This window comes from Topomyia yanbarensis, chromosome 3, assembly GCF_030247195.1.
Source record: "Topomyia yanbarensis strain Yona2022 chromosome 3, ASM3024719v1, whole genome shotgun sequence".
NCBI classification, from domain to species: domain Eukaryota; kingdom Metazoa; phylum Arthropoda; class Insecta; order Diptera; family Culicidae; genus Topomyia; species Topomyia yanbarensis.
In genome coordinates this window covers 142864404-142882321 of record NC_080672.1, presented here as the reverse complement: position 1 = coordinate 142882321, position 17918 = coordinate 142864404, and the positions used below count along the sequence as shown (strand labels likewise).

At 35.7% G+C, this 17918-nt stretch overlaps 1 protein-coding gene across 3 annotated transcripts in view; it reads left to right on the top strand.

Annotated features, from left to right (window-relative positions):
* LOC131689015 (elongation of very long chain fatty acids protein 4-like) overlaps positions 1 to 14375 on the top strand; it is a 295570-nt gene extending 281195 nt beyond the window's left edge. For 2 of the 3 annotated variants that reach the window (XM_058973740.1, XM_058973741.1), the window contains exons 2-6: positions 1815 to 2012; positions 2080 to 2242; positions 13014 to 13185; positions 13259 to 13386; positions 13459 to 14375. In XM_058973740.1, the coding sequence (XP_058829723.1) occupies positions 1834 to 2012; positions 2080 to 2242; positions 13014 to 13185; positions 13259 to 13386; positions 13459 to 13677 (861 nt within the window). In that variant the 5' untranslated portion in view covers positions 1815 to 1833 and the 3' untranslated portion in view covers positions 13678 to 14375. The remainder of the gene's footprint in view (positions 1 to 1814; positions 2013 to 2079; positions 2243 to 13013; positions 13186 to 13258; positions 13387 to 13458) is intronic. The other variant, XM_058973739.1, reaches the window with a different exon arrangement.
* The last annotated feature ends 3543 nt before the right edge of the window (positions 14376 to 17918 follow it).

Genomic DNA, 17918 nt, shown 5'->3' with positions numbered 1-17918 from the left:
TGGCAACCCTAAATGCGATAAAATGTTTGCAATTTTGAAAATTATAAAATGAAAATTACTTTTTTGTAGTAAACTGAAAAAATAGTAGCCTAATCAAGGTGGTTCATTTTCAAAGACATTGTTGATGAATCGCCCAAGAAAAATAGGTTACAAGGAACGCGAACCACCACCTCTTAGGATTTTCTTACTTAAAGTATGAATAGGCTCTCAGTATAAAATTGAATTCAATTTGAGTTGGTGAAATTTTTGATTTTTGGTCACATGCCTCCTTATACCTGAACAGAAACACAACAAAAACTGTATTGAATTTGTTGGCTATTATCGACAAATTTAAGCCTAAAAGAAACGAAAGCAATGAAATTGAAAAACGAATAGGTATTCCAGAGCGAATCAGTTATAAACTTAGAACGTAAAACTAGGACTATGGAGGCATGAACATGATCGAAAGAAAATGTGAAGAATCTTTTGCTTTCTGCCGATAGGAGTTGCGTTTTCCACACAAGTCTACAACATGGTCGTTAATAAATCATAACTCCTGATGATGTTATGTTATGTTTATGATAATCTTATGGATGGATCTCTTTTCCCGTTCAATTGGACTATGAACAATCTAGGAATACTGCATTGAGCCTCGGAAGGCAAAAATTGAGCAGCTTCTAGCTTTTCGAGAGAAGCACATATCTTGATCAAAGCAGGTGTTTCGTGTTCCTTGACCTCAACAGCGCACAGTGGCACCTGTTCATACAAAGTTGTGACAAAATTATAAAAAATTGGTCTATGTGGCTAAAACTTGGGGTTTTAACTAATTTTGGGTCGCTGAATCCATTTCTGCTATCAGTTTTGATATTCCATATTTCATTTTTTCGACTAATTTTATATAAACCCATTTGAATGCGTTGGTCGTTAAAGGGTTAATATAAACATTAATCATAGTAGCTAATCTCATCGGATAGCAGAAATGGTTGACAAAACTAGTAAAAATCACTAATTTTTCAGTAATATTATGTTGTATAGGCAACTAATTTGTAAGGAGATTTATGAGCTACAGGGCGTCTCCACATGAGTATTTTCAAAAACATAGATATACCAACTTCGGCGCAGAAATGCGCAAGATGAGCCCTATATATCTTGAAACTACAATAAATTTTGAGTCAGATTCATGATAAGTGACCCATGGGAGACCATCTCAAAAATTGGAAGACGTATAAAGATAAATTAGTGATATGATATAAAACTTTTTAATTGGATTTTTTTGATGCAGAACAAACGTAAATCAGTTTTGTACAAAAATCTCCCATTTATAGTTTAGCATATGCATTCTTCTTTCCAATGAGCTTAACATTGCTCCAATCGGCTGTGTAGTTCTTGAGATATCGCCATTTGAAACTCTAAGGTACTAAAAATTCTAATGAATTGAATTGAACAGAAATCCTCAACATCACTTGCTTCAACGACATGTTAAAAATTCATTTTTCATCCGATTACAGTAATTTTGAGATATCTTTATTCAAACTGAGAGAAAAATAAAATAAATATCTACAAAAGAATTACAAGACATTGATTTTTGGGGTTTTGTCACTCGTCGTGCCACTGTGCAGCGTTGCGGAAAAATAGTTTTGGAACTCTATATGCGCTAGGGAAAATTGGCCATGACAGGGCTTAACACATGAAATTCAATGTACTAAGATTCAAATGAATGAGCTCTCACTTATGAAAAATAAATTACAACATCGCAACTGCGGAAGTAGTTGAAATGTAATACATTGTTTTCCTATATTTTTTATTTGTACCGACAAATTATCTCCTCTTTACAGGCTATCAACCTAACTCAAAATGTCAAATCAAACCGATAGTATCCCTTTCTACGACGTCTTCGGATATTACGAGTGGACTCTCACACTGGCAGATCCTCGGACGAAAGGGTGGCTACTAGTGGATTCACCTGTGCCAACCCTGCTGTGCGTGTGTGCTTACCTTGCCGTGGTTCGGATCGGCCCAAAATTAATGCAAGAGTAAGTTGCCAATTCTTGAAAAAACTAAAATAGGTAAAACCTGATAAAATGTGTTCCATTATTACAGTCGGAAGCCTTTTGACCTTAGTTCGATACTCATACCGTATAACCTAGTGATGGCGCTACTAAATCTGTATATTTGTCTTCAACTGTTCGTCGGTTCCATACAGTTGAGGTATAGCTATATTTGTGAGCCATGCAGACAGAGCTTTAGTGGTCCAGAAATGAGGGTAAGTTCTACCAGAGCAGATAAATTCAGGTTTACAGACTATTTTTAAACCAGAATAAATAACATGACGCGTGCATTTAAACTTCATGAACCCAATTAGACGTAAAAGTGCTACGATCCCTATAGAAAATTACAACAATTATCGAGGGAGATGGAGATGTTCTGTTGAATAAAATCTAAATGCTCAGAAACAAAAATACTGACTAAACTATAAAAGCTGTTATATTAATAATATAACAGAATTTTAAAATTATTTAATTTAACTGTAAAACATGATACAGGTATACCTCGTTAGTACGTACCCTCGATAGTACGTACATTTTGCCTCGATAGTACGAACACCTACCATCAAACATTTTGTTCGTTTGATTTTATAAAAAAAAACTTAAAAAAATGCCAAATGCATTTCATGAAACTCACAATTAACTTCAGCGAAGTATTTCGAATTATAAACGTGACGAATATCAAAAAACCTCTTCAAGCTTTAGGTATGGCATGTCCCACGAGCTTCTGAGAAGTCTTACTAACTTTAAGGAAAATTGTAAAATTTTAGGCATTTTTGAGGGTTAATATCTAGAACGATGATAAGACGGTTTTTGATGAACGATCTTCAAACATTATGTACATATAATTGGAGGGCTCAACCCCATACATTCTAGAAAATACAATGTTTGGAATGGAATGGGCGAGATTCGACCGACTAGCGACTTCGATGGAGGCTGGGAGTATTCATAGAGCTGAAAAAACATATCTTAATGAGTATTTTCTCCTGTGAGCGGGATTAAAAAAAAAGTTTGCACCATATTGGTGTGGTTCAAGAAATATTTCCTAGCTCAGTAAAACCTTTCTTGTGCAGTCAAAAACTATGGTTTATGTACCGATTTAGCTCATATGCCGGCATAATTTAAATTTAGTCATATCGCCTTTGCAAATATATTTAAATATCCGTTTTCGGGGTTTTTGAAGTTCATTGACGACCAAAAAGTTAAAGGAATAAAACACAATCCGAAATCCTGTATGTATCTGAGAAGAATTTTTATCGCGCCCACAAAACGGGAACTTTTGCTTTTTGAACCAAGTTTGATAAATTGCCCTGTTATTATTACACGAATAAAATATGCAAAAAAACAATTCCTACGTATCAAAAATTCAAGAAAATCTTCAGGGAATTTTTATGAATTTCAAGCAAATCTTACAAATTTCAGAGATTCAGGATAGTTCTAGAACTTCAAAGAAGTTCTATGAAATTTAATAAAATCCTGCAAAAATCCTAATAAATTTGGGGATATGCTCAAGACTATGCTACCAAATCTAGGAACTGTAGGAGACCAAATAAATGTTTTTTACAGTCCATTTTCAACCATCCTGGTTGATGGAAACCATAACATTCTAAGATTTAGTACTTGGTGATAGAACAGTTTATCACTAATAGGGTGATGAGTTTGGTGATAAATATAAATTTTATTTGGTGATAATTTTTTGGAAAGTTTCATTCAATATTAAACGTAAAAAATTAATATTTATGTGATTTGATAGTACATACGATTCGATAGTACGCTAAATGGAGCGAAGGTTGTACTGTACTGTACTCATAACATGATTCCCAAACTGCTAGATCAGACGAAGGCTGTTGTGAATATATACCAAATTCGTTACTGATACTTTTTGCATGTATCAGGCAACTAGCAGTTGGGAAATTGGATTCTGAGATGATTATGACTTTCATTGGTTTAGTTTTCGATAAAAATATGCTGAAAAAAATTCAGTTTGGACAAGGAAAAGTTTTTTTCAAATAACTTTTTTCCTTGAAAGTGAAATTGATTTTGAATTGAAATTTCCTTGAATTTTTGACGGTAGGTAGGGAACAGAATTACCTATCTTGGAACAATATTTCATCGAAATCAAATATGTTATTTTTTGTAAAACGACTTTAAAATTTTAAAATCTATTTTTTTCAGTGTATGACTAGATGAAGACTTATTTCAATATTTGTATTCAAAAATTTGACTAATTTTGTGAAAATCACTCCTAGAACATGTTTTTTTGTAGGATTTGTCATTTTTAGACTATAGCCATTGTAAAAAAATGGTAAAAAAAGACAGTCTTGTTCATTTTTAGAAAAACAAAGTATCCAAAGTGAATTTTCATAACAAAGTCTTCATGTACAGAAAGTTTCATTAAAATCTGAGAGGGTGATGCCAACTCTGAATACGATTTAGCGCGAAATTCGTCTACTTTAAAACGCAGCCTTCCTAGGACTCTAGCCCTTCTTCAGCATATACAAATATTCAAAAAGATCACCAAATTATTATCCAAAATATATATTACCCGGCGAAGTCTTCGACTATTCCGATCATCTGTGCGGCTCCATCTAGTGTTATTGGTAGTATTTTTATTCTTGAATTCCATTGAACATTGAACATTGATTGTAAACTTTTTCATTGATAAAAACACAACACATGAAAAATTTGCGTTCTCTTTCGTCCAGAACCTACTGATTTCTTTTCTATAAATGAAATATGTCATGTAATTAATTAACCCATTCATGCCCATGTTGTTTGTAGACAACAACGTTTTTAAACAGCTATAACTTTTGATTGAGGCGAGATTTGCTCACAAAAACAAGTAAGGCTCATTAATGTGATTATTGCCTTTAATTTGAGTATTAACAGTTACAAGGATCAGCTCTAGAACTGAAGTTATTGCAATTAATCTGATTGGATTCCGATGTAGCAGTGCTGCCAGGGACAGTTTACGTTGACGACGGAAAATGATTTTTTCATATATCTTCGTTATGGTGCAATATTATTGAAAACTGATAAAACTTATCAATTTAGACTGTCGTTGGCTACGTTTTCCATGTAATTGGACTATTGTAATTATTCTGGGAGAATTGTATTGAGCATTAGAAGGTGAAAATTGACCAGCTTCTAGCACTGCCATGGAAGCACCTATCTTTATGACAATAGGCTTTTCGTGTTTCTTGACCCAACCGTATACAAGGAAAAATAGTTTTGAAACCTTACATGCACTAGAAAAAAGTTGGGCATGAAAGGGTTAAATGGTGAATTAAATAAATAGAATACTTTGAAAATAGTAAATATATTGGAAGTCATTGATTATATACATAAAACTGTAAAAACTGTATGCGTTTAATATAATATATGCTGTATCTATAAAATACAATAAAATTACACTTCAGAAATAAGGTTTTTTATGTCGATTAAAGAGGTTACCTTAAGGTCATTCGTCTCTTCGGGTTAGAAAAATCTCTTAAAAAAATCTTTAACCCTATGTGCTGGGTTGGGATTCGAACCCAGGTGAGCTGCGTACAAGGCAATCGATTTACCAACTACGCTATGCCCGTTCCCTAGAGGGATGCGTTTTTTTAATATCTCCATACGAAACCTTCAGTAATATGACGTGAATTGTGATGAATTGTGTTAATTTCGCATGAAGCGACTTGTGCTCGTTTTGTTACTTTTTTGTGTTGTAATGTTCAGAATCCAGAACATTTAACAAAACGGAAGATCACAAGATAACAAGACAGCAGGATAATGTGATTTTATGATTATATTCATGATTGTATTATATTATGATACGGATAAATGAATGAAAATAATAATTAGTATAATAATGATAGAGATAATGCATTTTGGAAAATAATAATTAAACCTATTGTTAATCTTTGGATTTAATGAAATGAGCTAATACTTACGTTGGATGTAGTGCGTACAAATAATATAATGAATACATATAACAAACATAATGCATATAAATAACATAACGGATGTAACAAATTTGTTTAATCAGCGTACACATCACGGAACATCCTGCCAACGGCATTCCATTCAGTTCTCTCAAATTTTTTTTTAGATTTCTGTGATGCAGCTGGCATTGACATTAACACATAAAATTAACAGTCAGGTTATTACATACTGTTTTTTGACATTTGCTGCATACATGGCTGGGAGAAAATAATGAAAAATTAAAACGGTCTTACCAACGTTAACCCATTCATGCCCATGTTGTTTGTGGACAACAACGTTTTTAAACAGCTATAACTTTTGATTGAGGCGAGATTTGGTCTCGAAAACAAGTAAGGCTCATTAATGCGATTATTGCCTTTAATTTGAGTATTAACAGTTACAAAGATCAGCTCTAGAACTGAAGTTATTGCAATTAGTCTGATTGGATTCCGATGTAGCAGTGCTGCCAGGAACAGTTTACGTTGACGACGGAAAATGATTTTTTCATATATCTTCGTTGTGGTGCAATATTATTGAAAACTAATAAAACTTATCAATTTAGACGGCCGTATTGAGCATTAGAAGGTAAAAATTGACCAACTTCTAGCACTGCCATGGAAGCACCTATCTTTATGAAAATAGGCTTTTCGTGTTTCTTGACCCCACCGTTTTCAAGGAAAAATTGTTTTGAAACCCTACATGAACTAGAAAAAAGTTGGGCATGAAAGGGTTAAGAAGCATCCACAGCTGCCGCAAGTATTGCACGTTCCCAACAGTGGGGCTCTTGTAGTTTTGTTAGCGGATCTGCGCTATCGTCAAACACTCCAAAGGCCGTTGAACATCAAACATACCTCTTTATCAATAAGACTTTTCAGTTCCTAAAATCTTGTTTAAAAAAGCTTCAAATGACATTCCGTGTGCGCTTCCAGGTGACGTGTGAAATTTCAAGAGCATCTTCCGGTGCGATTCCGCTGGAAGGGGGAGAGTCACCCGGGAATAACGTCCACAATTCGTTCCCAATAGCCACAAAACATCAGGTGCAAACACAACACTGTACTATAAAAAAACATTGCGAGTTTAAAAACGCGAAAAAAGACCCCGTCTCCACCGTTTCCAATATAATTATCTCGGAAAATTATGGGAAAATTAGTCTTCAACATGGTGGTTGCACGTATTTTAACAAATTTCAAATTCGAGCTTAGAAGTTCGCTATGCTTGTTGAATGTTTCGCGGAAAACCATGCAGTGTTGCCATCTTGTCACACTGATGATGAAATATATAAATATCACCCAGTGATTTTACATAATTGGGCAAATTCAATTATCTCATTTAATTGTGATTCAATAAAATGAGAGTTACATTTATATTTTTCATCACCACAGTGCCTAGACGGCACCACTGAATGATTTTCAACGAAATATTAAATAAATTTTCAGACTGTATGGTATGATATCGACGTATAACCCTTTTCGTCATTTCGGAAAGGTTCGTGGCTCCGTGAAGCAAACCGCATTGCTGTTCTGTTGATTCGATCTCCTTCTCTGTCAACTGCAATTATAATTTATCAATCAAAATTTATTGCTGGCATACTTCCCAGTGATACAGTCGCAGCAAGAGATGAAAGCACGGTATGCCACTGAACCACGCGTGTTTTTTAATTTCTGTTTTAATCACGTCCTACAGCTTTCGATGTCGCTACCAACTGTGGCAGTTTGTACAAGGATCTTAATTTGTCGTGTTTCTCGAGGTCTTCTTCATAGCAACATGTAATTTCGTTTTAATTCCCCGTTCGTTGACTGAATTTCAGTATTCAGTGATATCGTTTATTGCATTTATTCAACCTTCTAATGGCGAGGGCTCTAGTAATAGGGATTTGTCCCATTTTTGCAGTACACATGCTTGTATTACATTCACATTAAATCTCTTGCGGTGCGTTTGTGCCGTTTGTGCACATGAAATTGTGGTACATCGATCTTTTCAAATATGCGCAACGCGTGCCCGAGACACATGCGCGACAGATTTCAAACTTTTGAATTGTTTCAACATTTCGAGTGGGTAATTACCCACTCGGTTATTTGCAAGTGAGTACTACTACTCATACTACCCACGTTATCCGCCGGCCCTAAGCTTCGCTAAGAGCTGAATGTTGCGTACGCGTTTGATATAATTGCCGTATCAAACAAACTGTGATCTGGAAACCAAACATTCAGAAGTATGTAACCGTGCTAGAAAACGTAAAGCTTGCCCAATACCAGCTAGTGCGCTAATAGTTTCTCTCTATATGGTAATTTCGGGAGAGATGCCGCTTCGGGTGAGACACCTCACTATGTATATCTCGCATGTTGATTTTAGTACGGTAATGTGCTATTGCGAGTCTGTTTTCGAAGAATTACAACTGGAGATGTAAAATAATCCTTATTATTAACCCCCAAAAATATTAATAATAATTATGTGCGCCCAGCTACATCGCGGAGTACCGAAAACTTTCAGTACCATTTAGAGTCCCACTTTTTTAAATCGTGCACGTATGAGTTGAATAACTGGGTCCTTTTAGAATGCATTCCGATTATGAACCCGGTCATCTATAATTTCAGAGAAAAATTCCGTCGTGCGGCATACCTTCCCTACAATTGAAATAGATGCCGCATCAAAATTGCGGATGAGATGCCGCACTCGATGGCGGAGGATGCGTCGGTAAAATGTATTTTTTCACCTTGGAATATCATTATATGAACACCGGGGTTTTTTTACTATTTATATGGCGAAATTTTTCGGAAAAATAGCGATTCCGACATTTTATGAGTAAAAAAATCCCCGTAATTGAAGAATTATCTCTACGTAGGGGTTAGATATTTTATACATAGAATGTGTATGCAATGTTTGAAGTAAAACGGATAAGTAGTTTTTGAATGACAGTAAATACCGCAAATCTTGTTTTTTTCTGAGACGTTCTACAAAAAGCTTCGTCACCGAGTCGCTTGTCTATATTTTTGCATAGAAAAATTACAGAATGTTATTGAGATGAAAAAAATCGCAAAAAAATGTGTTTTTTCACGCTGAAGACACCAAATCATTAAAAGTTTAACGAAAGCTAAAAAATACTTTTGTTCACCATTTTTCAGTTTCAGGCCATGCACAGGGGAGTATTTGAACCAAAAAGCTGGTCAAAAGCGAAAACTCCAAACTCGTGCAATAGCTTCTAATCCAACATAACTGGTTTCCTGGATAGCTACTACACAATTTGGAAGTCTTGTTTGATTTATTTATTTCATTTAGAACCTGCATGAGCCGGCAGAATAAGAATAAAATAAAAGCGATGAATTCTCGTCAAAAAAGTCAAGATATTTACTTTCATGTATCTAAGAACCATCTATTCATGTATTTATCGGCTATTTCTAAAGGATCTGCTACATACATGGGTATGTATATTCAAAAATCGAAATTAACCACATATTTCAATGAATATGACAGTTATAATCGAGTTGAACATATTGTACAATATTTCCAAAATATTTTGGTATTATAAAGTGATATTTACTTATGTTCTCACCATTTCTCACCTCAAATTTAAATATCATTTGATAAATCAGTGTCCCAGCAAGTGAATCAAGAGTAAAATTGCTGCCACTTTCAGCCATTTTGTGTTTCATAGGCACAAAACGACAATACTTAATCGATTAGTCTACTTTCAGAGAATATCTGTGCCTTGATCTGTGCAAAATTTAAGCGGTTTATGCCAAATATTGTAAGAGATACAGCGTTTTGAACGAAATAGACGGGACACGAATCACGCGCAGCAAAATGGTCTCCTTTGCTCGGAACGACGCTTTCGAATCATTCGAGAGCTGTTACAGAAAGCTACAACCGCACTTTAAGATGCATACAAACATAATTACAATATAATTCCATATGAAAACTACTTAGCACATCTTATTACACTGGTTTTCATTCATTACCGTATCTTTTTCGTGGAACAAACTATATTAATACTTTTGGCCAGCTTTTTGATACGAATACTCTTCTGGGTCATTGTACGGCGTCTCACCCACACTTCACTGGTTGGCAATTCTGTAAGGGTCCATCCATAAATGACGCAACATTATATGGGGCAAAGGGGAGTTGCGTGTTTAATGTGTGACGGCAGGGGATACGGAGTCATGACATGCTACATAGCTTTTTGAGGGGGAATATGAGTTAACCTGATGTCACGACAAACTCACCCGTTTCATTGCAAAAAACCACCTGCTTTACTTGCAAGTAAATAGAGAAGCCAATTTTCAATTCGTAAGCGTTTCCTTACATAAAATCAAAGTGTGAGTTAATTTTTTTGTTCCTGTACTGGATGGTTATTGATTTAAACTTTCAAGTTTTTCTTATTACAATGGAAAATTCTTAAACATGTGTGCAGTTAAAAACGAAGTTTTTTTTTGAAGGGCTAAACATTTTTAATGTGGAACTCTGAGTATAAATCTGATGTTTTCAGGTTTTAAATTCATCTAACACGTCTAACCAATAAATAAAATTAAAATACTCATCAAAGGTTTCATATTTGAATATTTGAATATTAGCTTGCTTCAGTGGCGTAGCCAAGGGGGGGGGGGGGGTTGGGGGTTAAAACCCCCTCTAAACCAAAATATTTGAATTGAAGAAAAAAAAGTTTGATACTGACTAGTTTATTAAATATTCAAATAATAATTTTGGAAGTTTATTATCTGTTCATCACATTGAGAACCTAATATTTTAAACTTTATGGGGACTTTTTGTAAATTGTGAGAATGGGATCTTGTAACTAATATTTTAGTGAGGATCCTATAGTTGATAAATCATGTCAATATCAAGCAAAATAGCTCAATGAAAACGCCTACATAGAAACTGATGAAAAATGGCGTTTTACGCTTGTCTCTAACAGGTCAGAATCGGTTTTTATGAGCATTTGTATAAAGTGCCACTAGCTAAGACTGGTAATAAAAAAAATTGAAATTTTTTCACGTTTTTCGCTATTTATGATGTACATTTGGGTATCGAATTGAATGGCGCCAAGATTCCATAATTTGGAGACCCTCAGGTTTTGGAGGTTTAGTGTTTAGCAGCATAATTTTGTTGATTATTTTTTCCAGTTGGATGCATTACTAATTCCAATCAAATTTAATTCGAGACTTAGTGTCTTCAGCAAAGTTTTCAAGAATGTTACTGCAAATAGCTTGGTTGAAGATATGAATGCAACCCGTATTTGTGCATTTTGGGCCATATTGCACTACGAATTCCCTTACTAACGGTTATAGGCGGCAACAAAGAATTTGGGAGAACACCTTGTAGATGACGTTTACTGTTCTAGTAATTTAACTTTTTCGTATTTTAAGGTTCACTACGGAAACTCGCATCTTTCAGTGCAAACGACTTCAAATGAAAATAAAAAATTACCTGTTGAAATGCGAAAATCAAAGTGGCGAAAGCTTATACCCGCACCATGCAAGATTTGAAAATTGATTTCCTGAAAAATATACTGCATGGCGTTTACGTCACCTTTGCATACAAGTGCAGTTCAGTAATGTGATTAATCGGCAATTAGTTGCAAAAATCCCGCATAACACCATTTTTATAGATAGGACATACTACTCCCTACCTCCTATACTTCGGTGAAATCTCCTCCTTCCAGATATTCAAAAGCACCCAGTGGAGTGCTCTAGACAATTCCTCTACACTATTTTTGAGTAGCTCACATGACAGTTGATCATTGCCAGCTGTTCAACCGTCCTATTTTTTCATGAATCTTAGGTAGATTCGGAATCTGTCATCGACTGCGCGCGTTCTCAAGCTAATTATTGCAATACTCTTGTCGTCTACTGCTTCGCAATTTAGGTGCTCGTCATAATATACTTATCAATCCTGAGATTTTCTGCACATTATTTATAAAGTGTACAGACTATCCTTTGCGATAACTGGTTTATACAATGCCCCTGGCCTATCAGTTTATGTCACCGATGACGAGCTAAACATTCCGCCATAGGCAGCTATCATAGACATGCTACAGCTGCGCATAAAATGCATCTTTCTCGGCTTCATGAGGTCAGGTATATTGATAATGCTCTAGTTGAAGAAATGGCCTTTGATCCACACTACACAACACATTTTGCCTAGCTCTTGTGCCGTCGCTCGATCCCCGCATTTACACACCTTCTGCCCCGTCTATCAAAGCTCCTCCAATGCTACGGTTTCGAAGTTCATGCTTTTGTTAGTAAAGTGGTGTTTTTGGGTCACTCGTTGAACTTGACCTAACCTGTCCCGTAGTCCGCCACCCAACAAAACTGACACCTGCGACAGGTTTAGTTCTGCCTACGGTAGGGCCCGCTCACACCTTCCCATTTCGCTAGTACCCACACGGTAATACCCAGTCGATCGCGGCCTACAGATTAAATGTCATCAATAGACCCGCCAACTTTTTTTGAAAAATCTAAGATTTTCGTCACCAAATTTCTGGCTACGCCACTGGCTTGCCTAGAAGACTGAATCTTATCGTAATAGAAACATTTGACTTCGTAACAGGCTCCCCTTAGATCGCGAACGACCGTTCCGAGGTCATATGCTCTCGTAACGAGATGATACGAACTTCTGATACAATTCCAAGAATGTTGGTGCCTACATTACCAGGGCATGCCCCTGGATATCCGGATCCCAGGATACTATATTAACTCATACACTACCCGTCTAAAGTTTGGAATCATATAATAAGTATTGTAACACCCCTATTGAATATTGCAACCAGTGTTGCCACGAATAAATCTGTACCGGTTTAAGTTTTTTTTCTATCTGTACTTTCATATAGAAAAATATGTACCGGATTCTGTACCAAAACCAGCGATGTCAGATGTGGAGACATGTCTTCATTTTGAATACATTTGAGATGCTGTGAAGACATTTTTAAAATTTTGAGGACATTTTTTCTTAAAAATCTGCCCGATTTCTGGGATTCTGAGTTCAAGGATGTGATTACACAATTTAACGCGAGATATTTCTTTTTAACAGATTGTTGGAGCTGTTTGGTGGTATTATTTCTCCAAAGTGTTGGAGTTTACAGATACATTCTTCTTCATTCTACGCAAAAAGGACAACCAGTTGACGTTCCTTCATGTATATCATCATAGCACCATGTTCTCGTTCTGGTGGATCGGTGTTAAATGGGTACCCAGTGGTAGCAGTAAGTATTTTTACATGTTCTTGTATAGCTTATTTATGTTTACTTCATTTGGAAACCCTTTGGCATCTTCCAGCCTTCTTACCTGCTATGGTCAACTCAGCTATTCACGTTCTAATGTACACGTACTACGGAGTATCTGCTCTTGGACCTCACATGAACAAATATCTATGGTGGAAGAAGTACCTCACCATGCTACAATTGGTAAATCAGAAAGCTAAAACACACACATCTGGCCATTTCTAACGATATACTCATTTTGTACCCTGTAAACAGATTCAGTTTACCTTTGCCATGCTCCTCGGAATCAACGGTATCCTCACCGGTTGTGAGTTCCCCCTGTGGATGCACTACACCCTGATAGGTTACATGATTTCCTTCATTGTTCTGTTTGGAAATTTCTACGCGCAGGCCTATCTCAAGGGGCATCCCATCAAGCAGTTTGAAATTAATGCCAACTGTTTAGATCTAACATCGAAGAACAAAGTGGAATAGTGTTGGAATATGTAGTAGATTATTCCGATTACCAAATAGTAACTAATCGTATACATACAGTATAAGCTAAGTGGAGGATGGATTGTTTTCACAAGTTTACAAATTGAAAGCATATTTTCGAAATGGTAATACACGTGCTATAGCAAAAGCGAAAAATATATGTTTATGTTAAACAGAAAGCGGAAAATAAAACACTGAAAAATAAAAAGAATACATACTGAATAGAAAACTAGCGAATACGCACGATTTGTTTCAGGTGTTTATTATTCAGATACTTAACTTTTTACGGTTTACAATTGAATCTAGGGCTAACCATTTAGAACTTGATATGATCCCCAACTTAATAGCACCAATCGATGGGGTTCTCTTAATTTTGAGGCTTGGGACTCCGCGTCACTATTTTGGTATTAGGATGTAAAGGAAAATAATTTCTTATACTGATCAATCCGTTGCGATCAATCTGTAGAGGTTGAAAAATAGATCCGCATACTAAACGTTCTCTTTAAGGACCCTCTAAGCGCTCTTTCGTAAAAATGCTTACGAACCCTACGCCATCGACTACACTAAATCTTTACGCTCTCTTGCTTGAAATGGAGTGCGATTCTAATGATCCTTTTGAGGGTCTGTGTCTAGAACTATACGAAAAAGAAGAATTTTTTCCCACCTTAAATTTCTTGTTAAGAATAGAACGTTTTCCTTTCCGATCAGAAAATCATAACAAAAATGTATATCTCGTGTTGACACGTGTTATAATTTTCTGTTATCTTAAATACTGACCAGACCAGCTTAATAACAGTTTTAAACAAAAATTGTATTCTATTATAATGTTGTTTTTTGATTCTGATCAGGGTAAGTGGTAAACAAATATAAAAACTCGAAGAAACTGTACCAGAAAGCCGGAAGAAATAAGTGTTCCAAGATTTCAGCCAGAGATGCAACCCAATGCAAGACTTCTTAACAATTTAATATTCAACAAGTGCACATTTTTCAAATGCTAGTATAAATTTCCCCCGTTTTCTTGCTGTGTGCAAAGTTTATCGTGCGCTCATCCTGCTGTGCGGTTTCAAACTGCATACACGAACGAGTAGGGGAAGATGGGGTAAAACGCACCCCGGGGCAAAATGCACCCCAAGCCTATATTGAAATTTATATCTCTGCTCCATCGGGGGCAAAATGCCCTCTTTGATTTTGCTGGTTTTTAATGGAAAGTAGAAAAATCATTCTGGAAACCTAATAATTGCATAACCTAAGGCTATTTAATGCCACACTTTTGTGATATCCCGCCAGAAAACAAAACTACTTACTTGTTTGCCGAGCATTCTGCCCCAATGTTGCGGTGCATTCTGCCCCGTTTTTGCGATCGTGATTGTTTTTGAAAATATACATTGGGGTAGGTTGGCCGAGTTCTGTGCGGGGCTGGTTGGCCGAGATGTAAATTTAGTGTAGAGAAATGTGCACTTAGATATTTGTAAAATGCCAACCTTTTTCAAAGCAAAAGCAAACCCGAACAAAACTCGTCCATTAGCATAGAATCTGCTGCAGATGTAGACGTCAGACCTCTTCCCAAGGCGAGTGCACGATCTGATTCGAAGAAGTGGCAAGGTCGTAAGCGCCGATCGTCTCAAATTTTGACAGATTCCCCAATAAAAGGAGTATTGGAGAGGCTGAAAAATAAAATCAAACGTAAGTGTACGCTGGCAGAGGAAAAAAATTAGCGAGTGTTGGTAAAAAGTTCACTAAAGCTGCAAAAACTAAGTCCAAAAAGGTTAAAAAGACTAAAAAGTGAATGGTGGATTATATTTTCCTTGCTTATATACAAAAAAACGATATTTGTTTTTAATTAAAAGTTTTCCACTGATACCTTTGACGTGTTTAACTTATTTTACCAAACTCCCAGCCCTGGGGTTGTTTGGCTAATTTTTATTTCCGCATTTGTTTGCTAATAACTTTTTCCTTGATTTTTCTTTCATGCATGAAAAAAATATATATGTGCTCAAAGGTTGTATCTTCATGACAACGCAAACCGGGTTTCAAAAAGTCTTACCAGAATTAGTACAGAAATTCCGAAGGCAGAACTCGGCCAACCAGCCCCGGTCTCCTCTAGACTATTTTTTCAACTTTTGGAATCATTTGATTTTTTCAAATCGGTTGAAAATTCGCAAAGTTATAGCTATTTTTGTAAAAAAGTCAAAACCACGATTTTTTTTTTTTGTTCAAGCCAATTTATGTAACATTGATTCAAAAAATTCCGTACGTTCACTCACACATCTGTTTTCGCAATAAAAAACGCTTTTAATCCACCTAACAGTGTGATGAGACATTTCTTATAACTCTTATCACTCTCTTCGGATATTATATCGTTTGAGAACATTTAGAACTTGATGCTTCGCGATGTTTTTAATAACACATACTACATGGAATAGTGGCAGGACTCAGAGAATCGCTCAAATCAGCATAGCACAACATCAGTGCTAGAAATCTCAAACCAAATCAATGGGAAAGCGAAAAAATGGCCAATAAAATAGACATACAAACGAATTATTGCAAATGCTCTGTTAATAAAATATCTAAATTCCTCAATAAATGCATTGTGGTGGGAAAACTGAATTTTCCTAAAGGGGTTATGTATATTGTACTGAGCCAAAAAAATCGATTTTTTTTTAATCGATTTGAAGTTTATACTTTACTCAAATTTACAACGCGACTGAGAACTAAGAAATCAACGCTTTTTCTTGAAAAAAGCGATAGTAGCAATGATACCATTCAAAGAAAATCAACAGCGAATATTTCCAGACTTGGTTTTATTTCCTATTTAAGAACTTTTGTGTTTTTTACATCCTAGATTGCATGATTCAGTGATCGAAACCCAAAATTTCATAAAGTATTTGAAATTATTAAATTAAAATTTGTGTTTGCTATTGAATTTGACAAAATGATAGTATATATAGAATATAGTCCCTTTGGCGTTGGTTAATCTTTCGGTCCCACCTATCAGCATTGAAGTATCGCCCTTACGTTTTTTTACAATACCAATTTTACAATTTGTGGGAGTTTGGTGAAAATCGATCTTACTGTCCAAACGGCATAATTCCAAAACCGTAATTTTTGAAGTCTTAAAATTATGCAGAATTAATTTTTCAGACAATAGTAACAGAGTTCGTGGCTTTAGCAAATTTGTTGAGACTTTATTGTAGTCATGAATATTAACCTGAGAAAATTCACCATAAATACTTCTTGGACGATATACCGTCAAAATTACTTTATCAAATGATGCGCTGTTCGTTTGTAAAACTCATCGAAGATACTAAACCTCCGAAATTGGCGGTTTCAAAATGATGCTATCTTGACCTTAAATTATTGTTTTGGAACATTTGACCTATACATATAATTGGTCATACAACAAAAATCAAATTCTCATCAAAATCGACCAGGACCTGCTAGAGTCGAATGGAAATCGTCATTTTTCATAAATTTCTCTCTACATTCGGAAAGTGTTATCCTCGTTATTAATCATATTACGTTTTCGTCTCAACTCGACGCATTCCCAAAATAAAAACCTATTTTGATCCACCTAGTGGTGCAATTGGGCTTTTCTCATTTGTCCAGACTACGATTCCATGGCTGGTTATGTTCAATACGATGGTGGAAATGAATATTACATGTTCAGTACGATTTGCACATACGTACAATGGATCGACAGCCACGATCTTGAGATACTACGTGATACTGAAACATCGCTTGACCGCCGCTGGTTTCAAGCGATGTTTCAGTATCACATAGTAAGATCCGGGAGGTCCGGGTCCTGCCGAAAATTTTCAACTTGTTAAGAAATTTTAAACTAGTTTTAATTTTAAAACAGCAACCCCTCACTGCATACTCCCTCCGGGCCGGTATGATTGACAATTTTTAGAGTGATTGCATAACCTTTCTATATGAGAAAGGCAAAAAAGTCCAAAAAAATCAATTTTTTTCAAACATTATTTTTTCGAGTTTATATCAAATCTCAATGGTTCATGCATTATAAAGTCATTTGGCATCAAAAATACAAATTTGATTTTGAAAATTTTTCATTTCAGTTTATATGGGAATTTGCTGTGTGATTGCACTCTTCAACTCCTAACTCCGGAACCGGAAGTCCAATCAATAAAAAAATCAATTGCAGCCGATGGGAAGGTTGTACCTTTCATTTGAGACTAACTTTGTGCAAATCGATCCAGCCATCTCTGATTAACAGAGGTCAT